The sequence below is a fragment of the Hippoglossus stenolepis genome, chromosome 13 (assembly GCF_022539355.2).
Source record: "Hippoglossus stenolepis isolate QCI-W04-F060 chromosome 13, HSTE1.2, whole genome shotgun sequence".
In the NCBI taxonomy this organism is placed as follows: Eukaryota; Metazoa; Chordata; class Actinopteri; order Pleuronectiformes; family Pleuronectidae; genus Hippoglossus; species Hippoglossus stenolepis.
Genome location: NC_061495.1, coordinates 19,037,396 through 19,063,288, shown reverse-complemented (window position 1 = coordinate 19,063,288; position 25,893 = coordinate 19,037,396). Strand labels below are relative to the sequence as shown.

General features: G+C 41.4%; 1 protein-coding gene across 6 annotated transcripts in view; it reads right to left on the bottom strand.

Annotated features, from left to right (window-relative positions):
• Positions 1-2,814: 2,814 nt before the first annotated feature.
• The window catches only part of usp9 (ubiquitin specific peptidase 9), a 36,619-nt gene continuing 13,540 nt past the window's right edge, over positions 2,815-25,893 (bottom strand). For 3 of the 6 annotated variants that reach the window (XM_035175157.2, XM_035175155.2, XM_035175156.2), the window contains 42 exons: positions 25,532-25,647; positions 25,192-25,443; positions 24,952-25,087; positions 24,699-24,851; positions 24,201-24,305; positions 23,824-24,030; positions 23,588-23,724; positions 22,467-22,505; positions 20,665-20,798; positions 20,449-20,539; positions 19,851-19,964; positions 19,509-19,737; positions 18,828-18,923; positions 18,467-18,678; positions 17,901-18,141; positions 17,548-17,697; positions 16,279-16,399; positions 16,040-16,170; positions 15,508-15,786; positions 15,257-15,382; positions 14,967-15,104; positions 14,455-14,621; positions 14,225-14,333; positions 13,956-14,102; positions 13,670-13,816; positions 13,364-13,571; positions 13,057-13,277; positions 12,551-12,738; positions 12,278-12,451; positions 12,020-12,161; positions 11,105-11,861; positions 9,501-9,624; positions 9,185-9,410; positions 8,936-9,068; positions 8,611-8,796; positions 8,111-8,331; positions 7,916-8,004; positions 7,412-7,568; positions 6,919-7,131; positions 6,036-6,065; positions 4,316-4,414; positions 2,815-3,372 (listed from right to left, as the gene is read on the bottom strand). In XM_035175157.2, coding sequence (XP_035031048.2) covers positions 3,025-3,372; positions 4,316-4,414; positions 6,036-6,065; positions 6,919-7,131; positions 7,412-7,568; positions 7,916-8,004; positions 8,111-8,331; positions 8,611-8,796; positions 8,936-9,068; positions 9,185-9,410; positions 9,501-9,624; positions 11,105-11,861; positions 12,020-12,161; positions 12,278-12,451; positions 12,551-12,738; positions 13,057-13,277; positions 13,364-13,571; positions 13,670-13,816; positions 13,956-14,102; positions 14,225-14,333; positions 14,455-14,621; positions 14,967-15,104; positions 15,257-15,382; positions 15,508-15,786; positions 16,040-16,170; positions 16,279-16,399; positions 17,548-17,697; positions 17,901-18,141; positions 18,467-18,678; positions 18,828-18,923; positions 19,509-19,737; positions 19,851-19,964; positions 20,449-20,539; positions 20,665-20,798; positions 22,467-22,505; positions 23,588-23,724; positions 23,824-24,030; positions 24,201-24,305; positions 24,699-24,851; positions 24,952-25,087; positions 25,192-25,443; positions 25,532-25,647 — 7,293 coding nt within the window. In that variant the 3' untranslated portion in view covers positions 2,815-3,024. The remainder of the gene's footprint in view (positions 3,373-4,315; positions 4,415-6,035; positions 6,066-6,918; positions 7,132-7,411; positions 7,569-7,915; positions 8,005-8,110; positions 8,332-8,610; positions 8,797-8,935; positions 9,069-9,184; positions 9,411-9,500; positions 9,625-11,104; positions 11,862-12,019; positions 12,162-12,277; positions 12,452-12,550; positions 12,739-13,056; positions 13,278-13,363; positions 13,572-13,669; positions 13,817-13,955; positions 14,103-14,224; positions 14,334-14,454; positions 14,622-14,966; positions 15,105-15,256; positions 15,383-15,507; positions 15,787-16,039; positions 16,171-16,278; positions 16,400-17,547; positions 17,698-17,900; positions 18,142-18,466; positions 18,679-18,827; positions 18,924-19,508; positions 19,738-19,850; positions 19,965-20,448; positions 20,540-20,664; positions 20,799-22,466; positions 22,506-23,587; positions 23,725-23,823; positions 24,031-24,200; positions 24,306-24,698; positions 24,852-24,951; positions 25,088-25,191; positions 25,444-25,531; positions 25,648-25,893) is intronic. The other 3 variants (XM_035175158.2, XM_035175159.2, XM_035175160.2) reach the window with 3 other exon arrangements.

Below are 25,893 nucleotides of genomic sequence, written 5' to 3'. Positions count from 1 at the left end.
AATAAAATCCAGTCATTTAATAAATTTCTGTAAAGTTAAGACAAATTAAAAAAGAAACAGCTAGACTTTGAATCGTTTAGGTGTAATCCATAAATATGTGAATTGCAGGATTTCTGGATTGAACGGGCACATTTAAAGAAATGCTCATTGTGTTTTATCCTCCATTAAACCCTGATTTCAGACGTGACACATTTAATTTGCAGTTTTAACACTGAGCTCAAACTAATGACGTCTAATACGATGGTGCTGCAGTAAATTCTATCTTCATGAAGGTGACATGGTTCAGTTTGTGTTAAATCACTTTTACGGACATTTGGGAGTCTGTGGTGCTGTTAAAATAACAGTTCAACAACACCACAAACTGTAACCTCCAAAATGATCAGTCCCAACCAAAACACCAGCTGTATCCAGTCTAATAGTCCATCTAATAACAGAGCCTGAGTCATACATGACAAGTAAACTGACCTCGAGTCTGAATTGAGTCACCTCCCTGAATAACGAATGATCCTCCTGGAACCTGCTCATGTTCACACTAAGAGAATTAATGAGCCGTAAATGTCCCAACTTAATAACATGATACAAAATTCTGCACTGAAACCGAGTTGCTGTCACAACAACCAGGTAAATATGAATTTAAATGTGGAGCCATGAGAGATAATTCACCGAGCTATTCACTCAGAGCTGAAATTACCTAGAATTGAACTGACAATATTTATCAACAAGTTTTTTTGGTAGTTAGCAAGCCAAAAGAAAAAGAAAAAATGGTTGAAGCTTCTCAAACGAGAACATGTTTTTTTTCCCTTGGACCTTGACAAGAACTTCAGATCTTTGGGGTTTGCACATACGTATATTAAATATATCAACTTGAGCGATACAATAATAAACAATAATACAACATTTTCACTTAAATAGCACTTTTCATGGAATTAAAATCAGTAACTCCTCTTGTCGCAGACACACATTTTTGCATTTTGACATTTTGAAACTGAACAGCATTTTTCTCCATCACAACAATGACTCGGTAATGAAAAGAACTGTCAGCTGCTGCTTGTTTTATTATACAGTTGGTTGGTGGATTTCCACGAGTAAAAATGAGACACAGGCAAGATTCCATGTTCTTTATTTGCTAAGGGCGCAATGCTTTTTTTTGTTATATTTCTGTGCACAAAAAACCTCACAAAGTGAAAGTCCACATCGCGACTGTAGCTCCAGAATTCAACGTCACACCATGGCCAAAACAAAAGTCGGCAAAAAACAGGGCGCAGAACTCTGTACAGTCAATATCTTCTTTAAAAATAACACAAGGACAAAAATGTTCCTCTTAAATCAAATTCTATTTTTAGTGAAATACAACAAAATAAATTCTATAAAATAAGAGCAAAATATTTAAATATAATACGGTGGGCAGAATATTTTCATTTGCAGGAGTATTTGGTATGTTTTAGACAAAAAAAGAGAAAAAAAATTCAAAAAATACACGCATTCAAGTTACCAATTAAATACAGTATTTACTGATGTTTACCTTTTACTCCTACAGAATTACAAGTTAGCTCGAGTTGAAACGTGACTAACCAGCTGCTATTCTTACATTACGGACCCCGCTGTGGAACCTAATCTCCATGGAGCGAGAGGACGAGGGTCTCGCTGGCGCTCAGGATCGGCCGCTTCATCCCGAACCACAGCCAGACGGCGAAAAAGCCTGACCGGCTCCATGGCGGAGAGGAAGCCGATGGGCAACAAGTCTGTCTACAACTAGGCTCTATTGAAGAGACAGAAGCAAACCACACAGTCTATTATACACCAGATCAGCCCAGTGCAGCAATTCTGTTGCATATGTGTTTTCATTTGTCAGAATTCCTATAGATGAAAGCTAAGCTGTCTATCCCATCAAAACTGGCTGCCAAATGTAAAGTCGTAGGATTATGATGAGCAATTGAAAAGCCACTTATTCATACATTGGTTCAAAATATCGCCCTCATTGTAGATCGGGTAGATGAGTAGAAAAAAAAAGAAAAAAAAAAACACAAAAACAAACAAAAAAAGGAAAGAAAAAAAACCTAAGGGTAACGACACCCCTCTGGAGATGTGGATTAAGAACAGCTTCAGGTTGTTATGATCACAAGTCTTCCCTTGGGCTACACTATTCTGGTGAGAAGCCATGCTAAATGTTACAGCATATTAACTAGAGCTTCAAAAAGGATTGAATTAATTACCAGAACAAAAGAAAAGAAAAGAAAAAAAAAAAAAGAGAAAGGCAATGAGTTTCAGAACAATGTTGCATCACTGCTTTTTCACATCAACCAAACACCGTAGAAGTCCACCCAACCATTCCATATCTCACAATAAAACCAACCACAGCTCGTGAGTTGATTTGGGACAGAAAGTCGCCAAGGAGCTTAAGAATAATAATATTAATTATGATAATAACAATGCATCTTTCTACAGTTGAATGACCAGTAACTGTCCGATGGTAGAACAAACTTTACTGCCGAGCATGGGTGATAAAACAAAGAGGAGTTGTTGTCTTCTTACAGTTTTTTTGGGCTTTTTTCTTATTTATAATATCCATTTTTGTTTTTTATAATATCTGCAACATCTCCCAACAGCAAACCACACAGAGTTATGCTACTGGGGGACCTGAACAGTCAAAAACATTAAGATACTATGTACACCTTTTCGTCGTGTAGACAAGCGCATCAGCATCGTCAGCTCTGACTTTAATTTGTTTTTCTTTATTAGAACTCTTGTCCACTCCCTCGCCTCTGCAGCCAAACTGCCAGGCCCCTGTCACGCGGTCAGGCAGCCCCAGGCCAGGGAAGAGCGCCTCCCTCAGGCTGACGGGAGAGAGACAGACGCGCCCTGGAGTGGGTGGAGGGGGTGGGAGGCCCGGCTCTGCCCTGCCCTGGGGCCCAGAGAGAGAGAAAGAGAGAGAGGCCCGATGAGGAGCTCTGTCGACCAAAAGGATGAGAGGAAGGAGAGCGAGACGATGGAGGCTCGAGGCACAGCAGAGGAGGGGAGGGATTGTTACTCCTTAGGCGGGGCAGGTGCCGGGGTAGTGGAGGCAGGGGCTGGAGCGGGGGCAGGGGTGACCTCCTCAGTGCTCTCCCAGTTCTCTTGTGCTCGTGGGCCTGGGCCAGGACTGGGTCCAGATCCGGGTCCAGATCCAGATCCAGATCCAGGTCCAGGGCCTGGGCCCGGGCTAGGGCCAGGGCCAGGGCTGGGGCCAGGCCCGGGGCCGGGGGTTGGAGTGGGGGTGGGGGTGGTGGTCTGGGTCGGGCCGGGAGTCGGGGCAGAGGCAGGACCAGGACGCTGGGGGTTGTTCATGTGCTGAGCAGCAGGTCCGGTATACGGCTGACCATGAGGATGGTTGTTCTGTGCGGGAGGAGAAAAGAAAATCAGCAACTAGAAACAACCAAACTGTAAATAGCATGTGAACTGCTGAGAATCTGCGGAGTTCAGTGCATGTCTGAAAGCAGCTGCAGTTTGATGCTGTTGTGAAGCAGCGTGGGATCATGAGAGTTGGTGTCTTCACCATCATTTCTGATGAAAATCTACCTGATGTAACTCACCAATCACGTTCACAGATGAAGTGATGTATTTAAGTTGTATTCATGTTATAATGAATAATTGTGATACATTACGAGTGACCAATACAAACGTTTGAAATACAGCAGTGACAAAGCCACGGGTTAAGCAGATATGACAATTAAAAGGCGACCAAAATGAAACGTCCTGTGACCTTGAATAAAATTGGGGATTTCTCTGGGTTTGAACATTGTTGGAAACATTTTGGATAATGTAAATACACAAATCGACTTACATAACATATGTCTTGTGGTTTTAGACACTTTAATGTAGAATTGTCACATATTATCACCAACAAACTGTAACAAGAGTGTGCATCAAAACTGTTTAATAGTGGAGTTTTAAGTGTTTGCCGCCTAGGGACAGAAAATATGTGGCATCAGTTGATGCTCGTCCCTGAACAAATGAACATTATATAAAATTAGCAACTTATTCTTTATTAAAAACTGAACTTCATTAAAACACAACAGCGGGTGACGCGTTCCTTCAATATTAGAAAGTTGCTGTCGTGTATCGTTTAACCACAAACTGACTTTGTGAGCACTTGTGCACCAAATAACACGTCAGCATGAAGGAAAAGACCATTTGTTGCCATGGTTACTAGCACTATTCATGGTATATGTGAGACTGTCTACGGGAATAGACGCCACTTCCCATGTTCCTACTCTCTGCTGTTTTTCTGCGTGAGACACAAACGATAAATACGACAGTCCCAGCGTCAGGACGCTACCTGCTGAAACTGGGTGGTTCCAGGAGAATGTGGGTACAGAGACGTGTCCTCGGGTGGGGAGGAGTCTTGATCATCAGGTGCTTCCTGTTCATCCGGCTCCTGGAGGATGTGGGAAAAATAACTCAAATTAAGGTCAATGTTTAAAGGAAATAATTTTGAACAATATAAATGTGTAAAGTAGGAAATCCTCATCTATGTGAACAAGGCAGTGGGTATGATTTCAAGCTTCGTCATTTCAGTGAGAAACGGTTGCGTGGGATGGTCAAATTTCAAACTGTGTTACGTTATCTAGTAAATGAGGCTTAAATGAGTGTGTGGGTGGATTCTACACCCGAGAGCTTCCTCTCTGCTGGTTATTTAGAAACTGAGCTAAACACAAATTGCACAGGAATCTCAACCGGAGATGTTCTTTCAGTTCAAATGATAACTTGTATTTTTAATGTTGTTTGAAGTTTAAAAGATTACTCAATTAAAGAGCCTGATGCTACTTCTAATATTAAGTTTTATTTCTACATATGTGTATGTGGTTACGTACACAGTAATGTGTGTAACATGGACTTTATAAAAGCTCATGTTTTACCTCTGTCTTATCAATCAATCATTTATTATTTAGCTTAAGACTGAATATGCTAACTTTGTTTTACTGTTAGTGATTTAATCGGGAAAAAAAAGGAAAGAACTGTATTGGAAGTATTGCTTAAAGAAGAGCAAGGCCATAGCCTCACCGTTCAAATAGTGTAACTACTACTGAATAGTGTAGTTGTAAGTCATAGTAGTAAGTGTAGTTGAAGCTAATTCAGATGCAGGTGGCGAATCGCAGTTTGAGTGAGACTGAGATGAGGACTGGCTTCGTCAGTACTGTTGCTTTGGCGAATAAGTAGGACTGGGCAACAGGACAGAGGCGGAGAACAAAGATCTGTTTGTTCTGTATAACTAATTTAATTTTTTCATTGATCTATGGTCACAATCTGTTTTACTTATACAGTCTGAACATGTATGGGACTGTAGAAGTTAAGATACTAACATACCCAGAAACATTATTTTCGAGGGCTGATATCCTGTTCATATTCTGTTAATCTGTAAAATAGGGCTGACCCAAATACTATTGTTATCATTATATATGCAATGTAACAAAAATCCCAAGTAGCCCATAGCTATTAAGTTATTATCTAACATCTCCAGCGTTGACACTGGGACAGTTACACGTGACCATGAGACAGGATTACAACTAATCTTAAGGGTAGCAAGATTTTTAAAAAAATTGTTTCATCTATAATTGGTTTGACAAATCACCCGAGAACTGTAAGTAACAGCTGAGGGTCGTATGACCTGCATGCTAACAAAATATAATGTTGAAGTCCTATTTTGGTCCTCATCTCACCCCAAACACGAATATTCTTGGTTCTCAGTGAACCTTTGAAGTGTCAGAATGGTGCCCAGGACAGACAATTATACATTTTTAGAGCAGTCTGTATAAACAGCCTCACTCTGACCTCCTGTTCTTAACTTTTTATATATTATTTGCATCCAAACTTCTGTAACATTTTTGCTTTCAGTAATTAAGTGTCATATTGAGTTCTGGTAGTTTAATTTTGCTCCACATGTTCCTTTTCTCTAGCACTGATGACCTGGAAGCCTAAACACTGGCCAACTGCTAATTCTTTGATCAAATTTTATTTTTCATTTCCTTCCTTAATGTCGTGGTGTCTGGAATACTGACCTTCCCTGGGCTTTCCTGAGTACACTTGAGCTGTGTATGGAATATTACAGGAGAAGTGTCATTTGACTGGATTTGTCAACATAAAAATACAAGTAACTTCTTTTATGTTAAAACAAAACAAAATATAAAACTAAAAATATTTGAATGCATAGTGAACTGCAGCTATGAATCAATACAACACATTTTTAGCATAGTTAACATGTCAATGGGTTCAATAAATTTACCAATCAATCATTAAGTCTATTCATTAATCTATGTCAAATTGTTAAAATTTGGTTTATAAAATCACATCAAATGTCAGAAAAAACAGCTTAACATTTTTTTAACATTTCATTTATAATGACACAAAATACAAAACTGATAAAATGATCATAAATAAATTAGTGATAATAAACTTTCTGGTATAAGTCAATTCGTGCCCTCAGTGATACTTTACGCAAATGCAACCCAGTTAGATGCTGGTCATGTAATGTTGGTGTGGTGACGTGATGTTTTACACATCAGGTTCAGGCTGTTTAAGCTCATCAGCTCAGACATTCAGTATTTCTCTGGGATTTTTCTGTTACAGTCACCACTGTACACAGTTGTTAACATTTTACAATGACAACATGGGTTACATTTTCCTGTGGTGTTTTTAAATCATGTTAAATATTCATGTGTCCTTATTGATTCTTTGCATGTAACAAAAAACCCTTCCATACTGATGTTTTTCACTGTACATCACAAATATACCTACTTAAAGATTAGAAAATAGTCCCTTAGCTAGAAATAGTGTCCTTTAGCCTTAGATACTGGTGTAGATTGGTTCTCTAAGCACAATCGTAAACACTGACAGATAATGTGAAATCAGGCAGTGTGTAGGGTATGATGTCAATGTCTTTACCTCTTCAGGACAGAGTTCACAGGCCTTGGCCAGTGTCATACGTGCACTGTGCGAACGCTCCAGGAAATATCCATTGGAGGTCTCGTTGCTCTGAACCGGAGGGGACCAGTTGTTGTAGGTGTACTGGGGGTTGCCTGTGTATGGCCTCCTCTCCAGCTCGTCCCCTAACCACTCGACTGCCCACGTCCACTTTCGCTTCAGGTCACCATTACTCTGTGTGCACACGGAGAACATTCTGATGAGCACATATGAAGCAGCAGGCAGTTTCTTGACTGTTTTATTGCTGGGCTGACATGAGGAGCCATGAGATCATTGGGTCTTATTTATGGTGGAGATGCATGTAGTATAGGAAAATACAAAATGAATGGTGTTCAAGGAAAAACAACTGGTTCTGACAACAGGATTGTTCCTAAATTATCGAGCAAACCTTAAATCAGACACTAATTTCATGTCATATGTTTAGTCACATGACATGTCCATGTGAGTATTGTACCTGTAGGATCTGATAAGCGACAGAGCAGTTGGTGAACAGGGCCACCATGCACTTGATGCACTGGTAGGCCCGCTTCTGATAGTGGTTCTTGGAGCGCTGGATGGTGTCAAAAAGACCATCTCTATCATCTGGAATTCCCTTCAGCACATTGTGGATCCTGCACAAACCAAAGAGAGAGAGAGGAAATTTAAACCTTGATTAAATTTAAAACTAGAATTACAGCCTCATGGGTTTATACCTCCGCCATCCAGTCAAGTTAGCAAAGTGGGCAAGTTTTGAGAAATTCCATTAAACCTTCCTGATATATCATGTTCACCAGCCCAAGTTTTGTGAGGTCAGTGATCGTAACCTTTTGCAACTAAATCCTGATCAACTTGTCCTCGAGTCTAAGTAAACATTTCTGCCGTGAGATCACATGGACGGACAATCTGAACCTAAACTATGACCGCAGCTGCAGCCAGTGTGGAGGCATAACAACCCAGCACTAACAATGGACACACTGACCTATGTGTCTGCCACGAGTCCTCGATGAGCAGGATCTGTAGCAGCAAGTCCAGGTAAGGCCTCAGCTCATAGGTGTAGGAGTACGCCACCTGCACACAACACATTTATAACTCAACATAGACTCATTGAAGAACATGCAAGTGAACTACCAACAGAAATATTGATGTTTGTCATAAGAGCAAATGAGGCATTTACCTGCCAGAGCAGTTCACTGAGCACAGTGGAGGAGAACTGAGGATTCTCCCAGCAGCTGAAGCGAAGCAGCTTCACAGTCTCCTCAGAGTTGCTGCAGTCTTCAATGATCTTCTTCACGTAGCTGGTCCGCACAAAAAGGATCTCTGCCACCAGCTGCTGCACAGGCATCACTGGGGCAGTCAGGTTGGTGTCCCCATACGGGTTAGGAAGAGGAGGGTTACCTGGAGAAGGTAGAGGAAAAGACATTTAGAGAAACTCAAATCTGAGATTCACAGCAAATTTGTTTCCTTCATTCTTCATCCCCAAGCCCTCAGCTCCAAGTTCTGGCAACACAACACAGAGGCTCAGAGTGGCTGGTTTGTCAGTCACTAGATCCTGAGCAAGGATGAGAATCCTCATTGGGCTCCAACTCTCAGCACCACTACCAAGAAGCTGTTTCACACGTTATTACTGCCTCAAATCAGCTGAGTTCATATCACAATTTTTGCTGATACACTCACCATTGATGGAGGACTGCATGCGCGAGGAGACATCACAGCAGCGGACCAGCTGGGAAACCACAGTGTAGAGCTTGCCCAGCTCAGCATACTGGTATTTAATGGGAGGGCCGGGACCCTCGTCCAGAGCGACCAACATGAAAGTGGCAGGAACGTTAAGTTTCAGCAGCTGAGTCTTTTCTGCCAAACCTACGAGGGTATGAATAGTGAGACAAAAAGTAGCATTTTACGTCAAAGAACAATCATATTTTTATATAAACTTTACTTATACAAATTCACAGAGGAACAGATGTACGTGACAGGTGGGTGATGAGTTTCTAGTCCTTACCCAGGTTGGCGTACATGACAAAGAGGTTGAAGTACTGCTGCAGGTGACGGCCGTGTTCAGAAACCTCTCTTCTGAGAAGGTTGAGTACAGCTCTTAACAGGTGGTCACTTAGACTGAGGTTATCACAGCCCTGCTTCACAAACACGGAAAAAGAAAGAGACACCACTCGTTGACAACCTGTGATTGAAATCAAAGATCTTTTAAGTCTTATTTAAGACATTTTCCACTCGGCTTTAGTCTGACACCGACCTGAGTAGAGGGTCCAGGCGAGGCGGTGGGGGAGGGACAGGGGCCATCTTGCAGGGAGAAGTGAGCGATGAAGACGATGAGCTTGGCGAATGCTCCACGGACCTCAGCACTCGGGCACTCAAGCAGGTACTCGGAGAACCGGTTAGGGTAAGCAAACAGAACGTTGTGTGCAAACCAATAGCGTACATTCTTACTGTGTCTCAGCAGGATGCAGAGGGCATCATACCTACAGGGGGTTGGAGAACGAGGTGAATATTTTATTAGAGAGGGACACAACAAAGAAAAAATACCCCCCCTCAAGTTAGACAGAGCTTACCAGTCACTGGCAGGACCCCGTACTACTTTCTTGGTGTGGAAACCTGTGCTGAAGAGGAACCTAGCAGCCAGCTGAGCACTTATCATAGCAATCTCCTCTGCCTCTGGCAGAAGATGGTCTTGTCCTGATAAAAAAAAAATAGTTAGAAAATGATTAACATATGAAAATCTCATCATGTCATTTGTCTCCAGTGACAACAACACAACATTGCACTCTGCATGCAGCAAAGAAGTGTTTTGGACGTGTACGTGAGCACAGTGCAAACATCCTCAAACTAAAGCTGATAACTGGAATGTTAACCTTACAGGCATTTATTTTAAATCTAAGATTCGGAGAACACAATGAATAATGTGAATGTCTGACTACATATATCATGTTATAAATGATGATGTAAAAGATATTAAACGGTCATTCCCCTTTTTTAAAAAAACCATTTGTGTATAAAAGCATAAAGTAAGATGAAACAACACAGCAGCTGTGGAGTCATCTCAGCCTGCAGCGTCAGGGCTTAGAGCAAGCTACAAAACAATGTGTCAACTGGTCTGACAAATATATATTAAATCACAAATCCAGACAATCACACTGTCGGTATGTTAGGTCAAAAGCTGGACTTTCTCAGACTAAAAAAATAATTTCCTGCTGTGGCAAGGAAAGAGTCCGAGAGTGAGATACTGGCTGTGAACAGAGTCACGAACAGACTGACACGATGTAATCATAATTATCTGAATCATTCAGTCCAGATCAAGTGCTTCATTGGTGATGAATTCCCTCAAACTTTTTTAAAATTTCACTGTGAAACATTATTGGGCTCTGGCTGCATTAATAATTCATTGATGCTTTTTTACGACCAGTGTAGAGGCGGTGCAGTTCTCGGCAGCCGGAGCGAAATGCTATCGACCACAAAATCTTTCCACAGTGATGCTGTATATTAGCATTACTCTGAAATGTAATTCTTTAGACAAGTGAATCAGAAATCTGTAATAAAACTATGACGACAGCTGCTATAACTTTGAGAAGCTAGAAATCCACAGTAGAGATACAAGGACTTCATCACCGTTTAAAAAGATAAAGAAACTAGATATTTAGTTATAACTGGAGGAATAATATGATACTGTGCAGCATTAACAGATCACCCTACTCACATTTGTCACCAACAGTCATATATACACACCCAAAATCTCTTATACATTATTTATCAGGTCATTGTTAATCCCGGACAACTTTCCCATGTTTGGAACAAAGGTTCACAAACATTAAACTACTAAATTGCACATATTTGCATGTTGTATATATTATATATTTGAACTTTACTTTTATATGTTTGAGTTTATTGTGTAATTTTTTCAACCTACCTTGCCATAAATACGATTCTGATCATTTTATGGATTTATCTGTTGTCTGATTTGTTTTATCATGCGTGTGTGAGTGTTGGGAAATTGGATTGTGTACATAAAAAAAACAACCTATATCTATACAGTGCTTCATCAACACGTACACCAAACATAGCTGACCTACCTAGACTAATTTAGTTTTTTCTATATTTAAACAAACAATAAGATCCACTGAATTGGTTTTGAGTGGGTGACAGGTGAAAGGATGCATACCTGGAGGAGGGTTTAAATAGACACTGTTACAGGTCAGAAGTTTCTTAATGAACTGGAAATATTCCAGGCTGTATTGCATTCTGTTGTGCATGAATTGGACGTTCTGCTTGCGGACGCTGCACTCGATGACACCAGGCATCTTGACCTGATTTGGCTTGGTGGAGGAGATGGTCAGCTCTGAGATGTATTTGACAAGCTCGCTGTCCTTGTCCAGTGAGTCCATACGCTCATAGAATAGGATGTAGGCATTCCACCATCGCTTCTGCCTCCGGTAAGACATCCTTTTCATCATGTGATCGAACACCTCGCCCATGTATTCTCCTCCAAAGCACTGATTCTTCATCTCCTCCTCATCGTCCATTTTACACTCAGTCACGTCCCCATCGTCAAACTTATACCAGCGGTTCTTCTCACCATCACCCCCATTCCTTTGGATTATGTAGGAGTAGTAGTGTCCACCGCTGGCCTGGCCTGAGTGGACCAGCACTCCCACCAGGCGATACTTGGAGCTGCCTGGGGGCGTGGGTTCAGAGGGCTCATTCTGTTGGATCACCTGGTTCTCTGGATTAACATCATCACCCTCTAACTTGGCCACACCCGCTACCGTGTACGGCTCCATGTCCAGCTCCCTGGGGAACTCAAAGTAGTCGTTGAACTTGATGGCACACTCCCGCTCCCAGTCGTAGTCAAAGCGCTTCAGCTGGATGGCGAGGACTGGCGGCAGCTTCTTAATCAGCAGGCGTTTCACCGTGTCCACCTGACAAGGAGAGCAAACATAAGATTGCTTTCCTTTTCTCGTTTCTTTGATTGGCCGTGGAGGCATATCATTTTAATCAGCCATGTGAGAGCCATTAATGTTGCCTCTGCTTTTCTGTGGCACATTGGCTGACCACTAGGTGGGTTTTCCATTCTTACCTTCTTATTACACTTCTCACAGTGGTAGGCGTTGGCTCCCTCCAGCAGGTCTCCTTTCACATACTGCTCCATAGAGTCCAGCAGGTTCTGGTGGTTTCTGATGTCTACGTTGAGTGTTGTGAATGACTCCTCACACTCATACCTGGCAACACAAACAATTATTCAGTAAAAAGAACCCAAAGGACGATTTAAGTTTTTCTTTCTGAAAATATGTAATTGTTTTCAGTAACCAAGCACAGAGAAAAGGTCTGAAATCACCTGTGGGGGCATCCCTGACAGATCTTCTGGTCAGCAAAGGACCCTCCCAGCACCTTGCTGAGCATGGCAGGGTGACCCAGAGCTTTCAGAGCTTCATCCAGACTGTCCACCAAAGAGTTGAAAAACTCCAGAGCATCGTGTTGCTCTCTCAAGTTCACTGGCTCACCCCATAACCTAAAAACAATGGAACAATTAAGACAATTAGATAAATCATCAGCTGCAAAACAAGTAAAAACCAGTGCAAATCAATGTTACAGTGAATCTTTAAATTACCTGAACTGTTTCCAGAATCCCCTAGGGACATAATACTGCAGTCTGGACGCAGCCAGATGGCCAAAGATGACCTGTAGGTGGCGCAGGACCCCAATGTTGTACTCTTTCCTGTCCTCTGACTTACTAGAGGGCTTATCATCAAACTGATGGTGGTAGCTGAAAACCTCATCACGAGGATCCACGTTACTCTGTACAGACAAAACGCACAAGTGAGACAAATAATCACGTCTCCCAGCGTCCACAACAGGTAAGTATTCTCTGGCTACCGTGTCATGGTGCTATCAAAATTGGGGAAGGGACTTAAGATGTAAGAGTAAAGTGTCTTCAGTCTATGAAGCAAAATATTATTACTTTAAACTTTTCTCGTAATTATGCCCTCAGCCCCAAGCTCAGCCTACATGGCGTACCAGCCTGGAGTTGGCCATTTTGTCAGTCACTGGATGCTGAGAAAGGATGAAAATCTTCATCGGGCAACAGCTTTAATGGAGCACAAACTCTCTCATTACCTCATTCTCCTGCTTCTCATCCCCTGACATGTCATCGTCCACATCAGTGCCTGTGCCCTCGATGGCCAGGATGCCATTGCGGATGGGAGGGATCATGTACAGCTGCTGAATGACAGAGTTCATATAACAGGTGGCCCCAGCGTTCTTCAGTCCTACAAAGCCTTTGTTTGGCCGTGGCCCCACTGGAGGCAAGTACTCCCACTCTGTCAATGTTTCACAACCTGGAGAGAGAGGGAATGAAAAAACACAATCGCATATACTGTACTGTAAATTTGACAGTGGGATCCAACTGTAAAACTCTCCCTACCTAAGTAGTACATGTCAGTCAGAGTGTCGACTATCTGTTTGAGGTTGCGAACACAGCCGACAGCCAGTGCTACCAGGAGCTCAAAGCCTGCGTTGATGGAAGCAGGGGTGCTGCACACTGGGATGGCTTGCTCGGTGGGGAATTCCCCGCTTTTCATGTACTGCAGGTAAACATTAGATGCTGGGAAAATGAAGTCATCAATCAGCTCCTAAACAAGAAGAAAATTAGATAATTTTAGTCAGACTATGAGAGAGAAAAACAAAGATTTTTATATTACCTGTTTCATGTTCGATCTGTTTATTGTACCTTAATGAGGTTCGCTCCTCCCTTCTCACAGCCAATGTAATACTTCTTCTCTGGTGTCTGGAAGGCTAGAAGTTCTTTGGTGACCCCAAGGTGGCCCTCCAGGATGGTCTCCTCCACACCAGTCTCCCCTGTCCTCTTAACCTCGTCCTAGAAAAACAAACATTGTGTACAATCAAATCTGCCACACAATCACAATGAAAGTGAAACTATAGATAAACTTGTTGAGATATTACAAAATATTGGATTAAAAAATAATCAGGAATATAAGGTTAATGGGAAGCTTTACCCTTATCCTCTTCAGCCAGTCAATCTCATTGTTGAGCAGCACCTCAGCATTTGGCAGGTTGATGTTACTGTTATAGGCATAGTTCAGCAGATGTCTGAGCAACGTGAAGTAGTCCCCAGCATGTTTGGCTCGCTCCTTGGCTGTACTCTGAACACAGACATAAGACATTGAATGGAATTAAGATCCTGGTAATTTATTATAATTAACATAATAAAAGAGGGAAGAGACCAGTTATATTATTTAAGGACACAAGGCATATAGTAACTAACCCCCAACACAGTAAAGAGGAGGGTGATGAAAAAGAGGAGGGGTCGATGGCCCATACAACACCGAGTTGCCATCAGGAAAAACTGCTCCTGAGCCATCTGACGAACAGATCTGTCAAAGTCAGATAACAACATCAGCATCATTATATTCACTCTAAACTATAAAAAAGGCAGATGATGGGGCTGTTCCATCAGTTTCAGTCAGTTGGTTGAAATCATACTGATTTACTTACTTGCTGTGGCAGTGCAGCAGCAGGTCTATGATGAAGGTCTGCCAAGCCTTCTCCTTACTGAGTGTGTCCAGAGCCGTGGGCATGAGGGCAAAACACAGTGTCATCACTTCCAGGGCCTCGCAGCACACCTGCTCATCTTCCCCATCTGGCTCCTTAGCTGCATTTGTCTGATGAGAAAAAGGAAAACAAATAACAATGAGAAGACATACATACAGCATTGGAATTTTTAAACTGCTCCACTAAGTTCACTGATTCATCAAGAGCTCTTGGTCTTTTGGTTGTGCTTCACTTTTAACATATGACCTTTTGAAGCTTTTACCGTCCCGCCTCATAAGTTCTACAACAGCCTGCATATCTATTATGAACTGATGTGCAGTTAGGGCTGTACAACCATTACTCTAATGTGCTCTTATTTCCTATTCAAATGATGATAGCTTTGATGTGTACTAAAATATTTGGACTACAGTCAACATAACTCTTATAAAGAATTTAATTTGCAAAAGAACGTTTACCTTCTCGTATATTTTGCTGATTTCTTCATTGGAGCTGAAGACGAGCTGCACCGTACCACAGCCTGAAGCCCACACAATTTTCTGTACTGCTCGGATCACACAAATGTCTGGGATGTACTTCGATGCCTGGAAGAAATTCTGGTGAAAAAAAAATTGGCACATAAAATCTACTATAACAAACAGTGCCACTGAACTTTACGTACAACCAGCACATTAGTACTTGTCACACAATGTCTATAATAAGGATGATGATGATAATAATAATAATAATAATATCTTGTTTTTGTTACCTCATCAGAAATCTGCTGGGCCAGGCGGATGGCTACATTGCGCAGCATGCATTCTGATGCAGGGTTGGGGATGTTCTGCAGGGCACTCTGGAGGACCAGCGCCTGGTCATGAGTGGCCTGGTTTATCTGTAAACATTGCAGGTAATAAGTGGGGCGAAAGATCCAGACATGTCAATAGAAATATGACAGTCAACTACAGAGGAACTAGTTATACAGGTATGGCTCAGTGTGAGTTATGTGTGTGGCCTAACCGGAGAGACAGGAATATTTCCCTCAGCATTGGGCTGGCAGGCCTCAGCCACAGCCTTCACATGACCAAAGCCCACAGAGGTCAGGAGGAGCTTGGCAATCTTTAGCGCGTTGAGGTACGCCCCACGCCTCGTCTCCATATCTGCTGCTGGTAGAAAGTTGTTCCTGGTGAGCATGCTCAACACCAGGGGTAGCCCGCCACTCTTCAAGAAGTTGTACTGGAAGTCACTGGCATCCTCGCCGAGAGTGGCACTGGCTGGCATCAGTAAAGCATACACAACCTAGAACATGAGCAAATACATTGTATAAATTGAGACAAGAAAAAAAAATACACGGATTCCATGTTTTGCTCTTAGTAGCTCCAGCTAAATTGTTATGATTGCTACTGGGGTCGTGGCATAGCTGCTCAGATCCCAATTATCACACAATGATAAATGAGAATATCTTAGGCTAGTCAGGTTCAAAACGCAAAAATATGGTTTTCAGGGCAGATAATAATCACAGTTTGTGATGCAAAGGTACATCAACACTCACCTCAATGAGGTAGAGCACTTGTGAGGGGGAGGGGCCGAAGAAGCGGGAGTCCAGTGAGGGACTGAGGCTGTTCTCACCAAGTTTGGCGTGGTCCAGACACACAGCTCTCAGATTCTCCACTGTTGTGTTATCTGAGGATACAAAAACATGGCACTGAGCTACCATTGCCTGTGTGTACTTGTGAAGGTTTATGTTTCAGTCAAATTAATTGGTTGAAAACAGCAGAGGTACATCTTTACCTGGCGGCATGAGTTTCATGAGAACTCGAGCGCCATCTCTAAGCAGAGGCATTTTGAGGTTGCAGCCCAGGTCAGCCACCTGCCACAGGAAGGAGATGTAGCGCAGATGCAGCGACATAATCTGTAGAATAAATAATGTATTAGGTTATATTAATACGTTGTAATAGTACTGCTGTTTAAACACTTCAACACACAATGACAAACCTCATAAATTCAATGTAACATAAAACACTGTGGTCAACATCAGGGTAAAAAAACATTAACCTTTTCAATTTTAAAAATTACATATAGTTTAAGAATTGCATCCCTAGAAATTAACAGAAAGTTGGGGATTGGTCCAAATTCTTGGTTTCACAAAAATAGCTAATGCACAAAATCTGTCTAAGGCCCCGAACACACCTATTAACAGCAGTCCTAAGAGATCCGATCACAAGTGTTAACATCCGTCCTAAGAGATCCGATCACAAGTAGCCAGCGTTACGAATGCGTGTTCACACCTGGCATTAAAATGCATCCTGAATGAGTCTCCTCTGACCACTTGTGATCGGATCTCATGCCCTTGCTCTACATGCAATTTAACACATACGCCATTTGTTTTAGTTGAGACCAAACATTGTTTTGAGCCCGTCTGAGTTTTCAGATGTGTCTGATGTCATTGTTTTTGTGTGCGCGTGTTTGTTGGTACGAGCGCGCGAAAGAGAAGTAGAGAGACAAGTCAGGAGAGTTTGAATGAATCTCATGCAGCTGTGAAGAAAGATTTTACCAATTTAAGGAAAGTATCGATCATTATGTGATGAACGATGTTGATATTGTGGCGGTGGTTACAAACAAAGCAACGAGTGAACGCGGCTCCAGAGGAGGATATCAGAGGACGTTTAAAAACATGGTGTAAATGTCACCATTTCAAGTCGAATTTTAATGTCGGTGCTTACAGACACTTGGATGACTGCACAGGAGTAGTGTGGAGGCATTTTATGTATTTTTTCTGTATTGTTTTTTTAGGTTGGAAGAATCTGTCACCATTTACTTTAATTGTATTTGGCTGCAACGCTGTTTATCCCTGAAACTGCAAGAGTGTTTTGTGGATTCAAACACTTCACCCACCCTTCCGTTGACATAGTGGTGATTAGATAGAGAATGTTCATTTTTGGGTGAATTATCCCTTTCATACCAGGTGTGTACAGGGCCTCATATTAACTGTTATCATGGCTGTTTGGAAATAATATCTGCATGTATGAAGGTATTACAATATCTGTGCGGTAAACTCACCACACCAGGAAGACAGCTCTCCACCTCAGGGTTGGGCCCATCGCTGTAGTGGTTGCCGTGGTTACCAGGAGAGCCAGTGGATGAGTCAGAGGAGCTGTCTGGGCTTGAAGGCATGTTGGCACTCACCTGGGTCAGCTTGGCCGTGATCAACTATATCAAAAACACAGGAAGTTTGAGTTAATGTTCATGTAATGTGTGGAGAACAAAGACACACACAGATCATTTCTGGCTTCAAGATCTGACTTTTGATATGCCCAAAATGGCAACGATTATTATTTGATTCCATTATGAATTGTGAGTAAATCATTCATTACATTTACATAGAAGAGTACCAGGGGAGAACACATTGTTACCGTTTTGTCCTTCAAGTTGAGCTGTCCAATTAACTTCCTGTCATCAGCCGGATCGACCACCTCGCCTCCAATAAAGAGCTCTATCTTGGTATGTGCAGCGTTTGCCTTGATCCGAGTCAGGATGCCACGGCGAACTGAGCCAATTGTGTCATTGGTGTGTGACCAGATATCCAGGTCATCTACCTGACGCCCCTGGTTGGGAAAACGCACGATCAACGTGATATGCTTCCCACGGAAAGCTCTGCAAGAGAAATGGAATTAAGAGATTAAGTGAAACAGTAAAATCATTGCACCTTTTTTTTTTATCTAACCGGGTAATGTGAATAAAGCAAGATAGCATGCACACTAAATAGGGAAAACCTAGGTATTCATTTATGTTAAATTAATACCTTTAGACAATTTCTATGTGATTTTTTAAAAACAGTGGGTAATGATGATTTTGCTTATTCTAGTATATTTGTTGAATTGGAGTCAATTTTCCTGTGAAAGCTTCAGCCAGTTGTTGTGCAGCAATATGGTTAAATTTGTTATGATAAATGCAGTATTGTGTTTCATTGTAATTGTACCTGGACATGGGCAGTATAGTCCTCTCCTCGTGGTAGTCACTGTCGCACTCATTGATGTACTCTTTGAGCACAGTAAGAACTCGCACCATGCGGATGGCTTCCTGACGGGCACAATTGATGCTGTCTTTGTCTCCGTCCAACACACACAGGGTGTCGTAGGAGGCCTTCAGACGGTCAAAACATGACTGAATGAAATCCTCATGAATTTCAACCTAAAGGGAGGAAACGGGTAGAGCAATGAAGACAAACAACTTATTACACCGAATTATATTTGAATTAACTTCTCAACATTAAATATAGTCTAGGAAAGAGAAAAGAATAAACTAAATTCTCTCTAAGTGAAACAGAAGAGTCACTGTACCTGATTAACTTGTAGTTTTGGTCCGAGGTTGGTATAAATCTCTTTCAGCAGGTCTATTGCTCGGCTAGCGATATCATCGCTTCCTTGAATCACCACCTGGGAGAGAGAAGAATACAAACGTTTTTTCAAGCAGTAAGTATTTTCCATCTATATTCTTGAAATTCCCCTCTGTTACGAGAGAAATTTAATTGTCAATATTGTCAAGAGAATTTACAACGAACAAATGGTGGTAAATCTCCTCATCCTTACAGTCGCACCAAACTAAATTGGCTCTGGGGGGAGAGAAGGATCTCAAGTAAATGGGAATATTGTCATAACTGACCACTGAACAACTCCTCTTTTGTTGATAATGTAATTCTTACATCAAGGCTACAATGTTAAAAGTTATTCAGAGCAGAGAGTGTGAGTAGAAAGTGAGATAAACAAATTAAGGCTGGGAACAGTAACACGGACCAACTGGTCATAAAGTGAGAACTACACCTGACACATTTCCAACACAGTGTCTGTCTTTCAGTTTCCAAGGTTTGACTGGCTCTTGAGGTAATAAAATGTGGATCCCATTTCCAGTCTTTGAAATAATTAGTTTTTGGAAAGGAAAGAAAATAGGCTTTAAATCTGCCTCCCTCACGAAAACACAAAAAACATTTGCATTTGTGTGCCTGTTGCAACCAATCTCCTCACCCTCCAGAGGTAGTCCAAGCCTATTAGTTCCAGGTCATCCATCATGTAGGCCCTGCGCTTTGCTACCAGCTTGCCCTCCCTGCAGTTGACAGCCTTGAAGAACCTCTCAAAACACTTCATGCCATTCTCCGTCAGCAGAGACGGGTCCAACTGCAGGACGTTGTTCTCAAAGAAGTCCTTATTGATGTCCGGGTCCAGGTCTGGCTCATCACCCATCAGCTTGGAGTACCTATTGGGTGGCAGGAAAGTAACACAGCATTCAGAACAGACATGTCTGCTGATTAACAAAGGTAAGAGAATCAATTTATGCTGAAGGCGAGAAGAGATCAAATCGAACAGTACCATTTGAAGCAGGCCTCACGGTCACAAAGGAACACTGCATTCTCAGCCAGACACTTCCAGATCTGCTTGGCCTGAGGGGCACATAGCCACAACTGGCCATCCTTTAGCAAGAACCTGACATAATATTAACAAGAAAGAAAATCAATATTGGCCTGAACATAAAAGAAAAAAGGTACTTGTGAAGGTCACAGAGTTGGTTCCAGACTTGTAACTGCTGCTGGGCTGAAGTCACTGGATAACGCCTGCTCCTCCCTATTTATCCAAAATTGTCCTCGAACATGGCACTTCAATGGGGCAACTTACTGGACAACAAAGTCTAGGGATACTGTATGCCTAAATACATCAAGCTGATTACTCTTAAGAGTTTGTTTTTGAATGGGTAGGATAGTAACTGGGTGGATCTAGTTGCAGTACATCAGCAATTTATTATAGCTGATCTGAGCAGTAATTATTTCCCCACATGTACATAAACTGCAGCAATTTAAAGGCAAGTTTTTACATTAGATTTCTTCTATTCCCAGTTGTGGGATTAGATTTCAGGAAACTATACACCCTTGTTGATTAGATACATTCAAGGGTGAGATGGTTTAAGTTGTACCTCAGGAAGTTGAGCCGCTCCTGTACTTCCTGGACATGGCTGTAGCGGCTTCCTGGCCTGACAGTCTGGGGGTCAAACTCAGCTTGCTCTTCTGTAAAAGCACATACATGACCAGTCAGACTGCATATAGTCCACACCCCTGATTCAAATGCTATATGTGTGGGAAATTAAATGTCAGACTAACACAAGGAGCCATTTCTGGCTCTGACAAAGTACCTTTGGAGAACTGCCTCATGGTCTCCATGTAGGCTGAGAGATTCTCAGCCACTAGGGTCACCAGAGCGTGGTTGTGCTGCAGCTGGTTGATCAGGTCATGTCGGTAGAACACATGAGGACTTCTCTGGGTTTGACTGAGGAGAGAGTAGCAGGAGCAGTGGTGAATGTAAGGGGGACAAAAACAGACAGGAAGTCAGGAAGCAAAAGACTGAAAAATAAAGTGTGATGAAGCTGACATCAAATACCTTTAGTAACAATTTCTGGTTAAGAAAACTTAAAATGACTGATATCTAATTTGTTTCAGGGACATAAAGAAAGCAGCTCTTGGTGTTTTGCATGTGTGTATATATATATATATATGGGTCATAGAGTAACCAGCAGAAGAAGTCATATCAATAAAGGACATTTCCTGCCTTGTCTCCACCATGAAATTATGTTTTTGGATTTGAAAACCAAACAATAGGAAAATAACCTCGATTTGATTTTTAACTATCATATTACAAAGAGCCACATGGGAATCTGAAACATAAAAACAATGTTTTGGATTGCTGATGACAATTTAACGAAAGAAAAAAAAAAGTTGGTCATATTATGAGCCCAGTTGACTAATTAGCAGTGGCTACACAGTGCTGAACAGTCCAACTGCTACTCACATTCGAGACTCATTTCTAATGTCCAAATTCGAAATCCATGTTTGAATTAGTGGGTCGAAGGCATGAAATACCCCTGATATTGACTTGCATTGAATGATTTGAGCTGAAAGGAGCTGGCATCAGGAAGAATGGGGCTCCATCTCAAAAGACCTTTCACTTAGTTGTGTAATGGACATGATTAAAGGACTTTTCTGTGCATGTACTATAACTTGTATTCAGTACTGAGAAATTGTTATTTATAAAAGGGATGTAACCACGGTTTCTACATTGTTTTTTATTTGATCTAACCTGAAATGCATGCATGTATGTGTGTATCTTATAAACAAAAACTGTCACAATGAATCTCAATGCATTTTCTAAGTGATTGAGTCCACAAAACACTTCTGGAGTCTCAGGGGTAAACTTTGTTAGAGCAGTATCCAATACAATTGAAGTCAATGGTGAGTCCTTCTTCAGACGTAATAAAACAGAAAAACCATAACATGCCTCCATACTGGTCGTGTGGTGTCGTCCAAGTGTCCGGAAGCCCCGACATTCAAATTCGACTCGAAACGTAGTCATTTGCACCAAGTTTTAAGCCTGAAGTTCCGCTGATATCTTCTGACAAGGTGCATTCAGGGGCCGTCAGAAATGTTCGCTAGCTTAGCCACTTCTGGTGGAATTTTAGGCTCAAAACACAGTGGAAATGACCTCGTTTCGAGTCAAATTTGAATGTCGGTGTTAGCGGACACTTGGATGACACCGCACGAGCAGTATGGAGGCATGTACGTTTTTTCTGTTGTTTTATTACGTTTCAAGATAAGTCACTAATGTCTTAGTGCTCAGCTGCTGCACTGTTTACCCCTGAGACTCCAAAAGTGTTTTGTGGACTCAAACACTTGACCCAACCCCCAATCAGCAAAGTGGTGAGTAAATAGTGAGTGAATTTTGTCTCATGCTTGACTAAGTCTCAAATGTACAAGATGTTTAAAAAGGGGCTTGACTGAGGAAGGAGTCATTTGAGATGAAACCCAAGAAAGAATTGCTTAGGCAGATTCATGGCAAAGGTTTTACATTTTGTATAGTGTTCATTATTAACATGTCAAAGAGAAAGTTAGACTTGACGTAACACAGAAATAGGTAGAACCCTGTAATTAGCGCTCAACTTACCCCACTAAGTTCGTTTGTATGTTAATTGGCATTTTCTTTCTGAAAAACAACAGGCATGTGTGCTACATATTTTCTACAGTGACTATAAGGAAAAACACTACTTTAAATCAAAACAATTTTATGATGCACAAAATGATCTCAAATAAATCTGACACTAGTTTCACATATTTTCAAAGTAATGTTAAAATAAATGATGTATTTACTCAGGCTGTAAACCCTAGTTAAAATGTCATGTGTTTAAGTATTTCAGTAACCTGACAACTTTCAGTCCAGCTAACACAATTCCCTAATATCTTTTCAAGTTACACTTGGGCTTTTCTTACTCTGGCGAAAATGTCTGCTGTGAAAATTACCTCCGAATAAAAACTCGATAACTTCTTATATTTATTGAACTATTACTTAAAGGCTAGCTACCTGTCGAGAAAAATAACTACTCTGATTGTAAAGGATCGAAGCTGAGTCCATCAACATACTCCAGCACCTTCTTTCAACTGTTTACAACATTGTTTACTTTGTTTCAAAGCAAACAATGTATCTGCACCTTTCAGCTCCTTTCAATGTACTCAAATGAAATATGAACGTCCCTTTGGGCCAAACAATCATAACTAAAAAAAATAAAATTGTGGCTAACAATCGCTAATGTTTGGTTTAAGAGGTCTCATGACCACACTTAGTGGGAGATTCTGTAAGATCATACCAAAACAATTAAGTCTAGTAGTTAAGAGCAAAGTTTAATTCAGTGAGAGAAAATGTAGTAAATGTTTAGTGTGCTGCTCGGCCCTGATGTTAGCACTGATGGTTAATTTGTTTACTGGGAAAATTTGCTGATCTGTTGAGGACACTTAACTTCTCACGTAACCTACTGTGCTGGACATAAAAGCATAAAAGTTGGCATGCCTCAGCCGCAAATGTCATAAAATGCAAGAAATGTCAGAAAGTTAAAACATGATGAGTGTCTTTATCATGGGTTTTCATGCATTATGTACAAAATAAATACAAAAAATTCTAAGTAAACACCGTAAAAAATTATGATAATAAAATAAATGCTTCATACTTGCCAACATGTGATAAACCTCCTGTATGTTTCTGCAGTATAAAATTGATTTCTATCATGAGCTTACCTAAGGTTTTGAGGAGCTTCACCAAAGAGGCTACAGATTTCTCTGATTTGCTTCAGGGCAGGGATCACCCACTTATCGTTGGTCCGTAGTTCCTCTATGAAGCGATCTATCCATTGGATTTTCTGTGTGTCTCTGTCCTGTAAGTGAAAATTAAACATCAGTAATTGGAGTTTAATAAGCTCTCTGTTATTTTACATGCTTTTAAACACATTCACCAACATCACCCCCACATGTACCTGTGAGCAACTGTAATCCAATATCTTGATGTGAGCACTAAGAGCCTGGTCCATGATGTCTACAGGCACATCATCGCTGTGTGCCAGGTTCCACAGCAGGTTGAGGACCTTGTGGGCCATCACACCATCCTTATCATCCTCAGCCAAGCGCCGGATAAGTTCCAGCAGCTTTTCACGCTGCTTCTTGCTGGCATTGGTCCAGCTTGCCTGCACAAGACGAAGAACCAAGTCCAAAAGTTAAAATAGAGGCTACAGCATAACGCTGTTGTGATGTAAGAATTAAACTGCAATGTCATTAAACCAGAGTTCGGAGATTCAGTACACGGTGTACAAAAAGTCTTTATAATCTGTGACTGATAACTGCAACTCTTACTCACCTTGAAACAGTCAAAGAGGTGATCGAGCTGCTCAGGTGAGAAGTCCCATGCCAGCTTGGCCAGGAGGTCATGGACATTCTTCACAATAGCCTCATGCTTACCAGCCTGCAGATGCACAGACAACAACCACCATGCTGTGTTAATGAAATAGATCTAATATACACGTGACATCTCAGCCATGCAGGGTTTTGCTGCAGTTGCAATGTTGACAAATGGTGATTAGCAGCAGGAGTTGTGTTCGAAATTTACAATATGCAGTTCAAATGTTTACTCAGACTATAGAACGAGAAGTGAGAATTTACAATTTAACATTAAATAAGAACATAGCTCGGGAAAAACAAACATCTGCCTCTGTCAGGTCACTACAATTTTACATATAACATCTTACAACATTCTGAACGTTTATCCTCAGTTCACTTTTAATGGGCATTTGCTACTTTATAGGCCGATCAATTGATCATTAGAATGACACTAAAACTGTTGTTCACAGTAGTGTACCTGTGCAGCCCAGATATTATCCAGATCCTGCATTGTAAGAGCTTTCTCTTTGATAACGAAGCGAAGGATCTTCTCCAGTTTCTCGACATACTGCGGCTGGTGCAAACTGTCCCTGAGCACAATGGACAGGATGTGGTTCTGCTGGATCCACTCCTGATGTAGTGTGAAGCGACATAAAGGAGAAATGGATTTTTAGGAAAAGAGAGGTTGTTAAGATGCCAAATACAATAGTAAAGAGCTGTGGTGAGTTTACCGCCATGCGCTCTGCAGTCAGCCACTCCTCCTCCTCAGGGTTATGCCGATGAGTGTAGTAGGACACACTGGAGATCACCTTGTTAACTTCATTTAGTGCATTCATTTTGCCATTAAAAGAAGAAATTTGCAATAACCTGGTGATGAATGAGAGTTTGTTCAAGTCAGAATTATAACTGTACAGCAATTTGATGGAAAACCTTGATCAGATGAAAAGAATTTAGATAAAGACTTTACTTACCTAAGAATCATTTTTAACCTAAAAATCTCTAAATTCTTCACGGTCTCCTCCTGCCCCGGTACACGAGAAGCCAGATTCTTCAGAGACTTGATTATCATGGACAGTGCGTCGTTTTTGGCTTCATTCTTTGCCTCTTTCTTCAGCTCCTCATCTGTTAGATTCTCTAGAAACTGAGGAACCATCTCGATGACTGGAAGGAAGTACTTCTTTACCGTGTGCAATGTGAGGAACTCATAACACTGGCCAAAAGGCCTGTAATGAAAAGAAGACAAAATCGGTTAACGAAAACTTGTAACGTGACCACTACACAAAAGCACGGCGACATCATTTTCATTCTCACTTGATAAGTGCAGCGATGATCTGGACGTTCAGTGCTTGGCCGCTCATGAAGCGATCGTGCAACATTTGAAACCCGTTTAACGTGCCAAATTTGTTTATTAGGTCCACCAACCATCCCTGTGAATAGGAAACAAGAGAGAAAAGGATTAATTTTAAATAAGTAAAATAAATTATCAAATCCCCCTCCCCCCAAAATGAGTCCGATCTGAGAATGAGAGTCCAGGCTTTTAGGAAGAGATCGTTTTTAAAAAAAGGGGGACATTTTAAAAAGCCTGTTTTTAGCCAATCAATGATGTAAAGCTTATAAAAAGTTTGCAATGTAGTTACATGTTTAAGTAACTAGTAGTGACTGATTGGATGTCA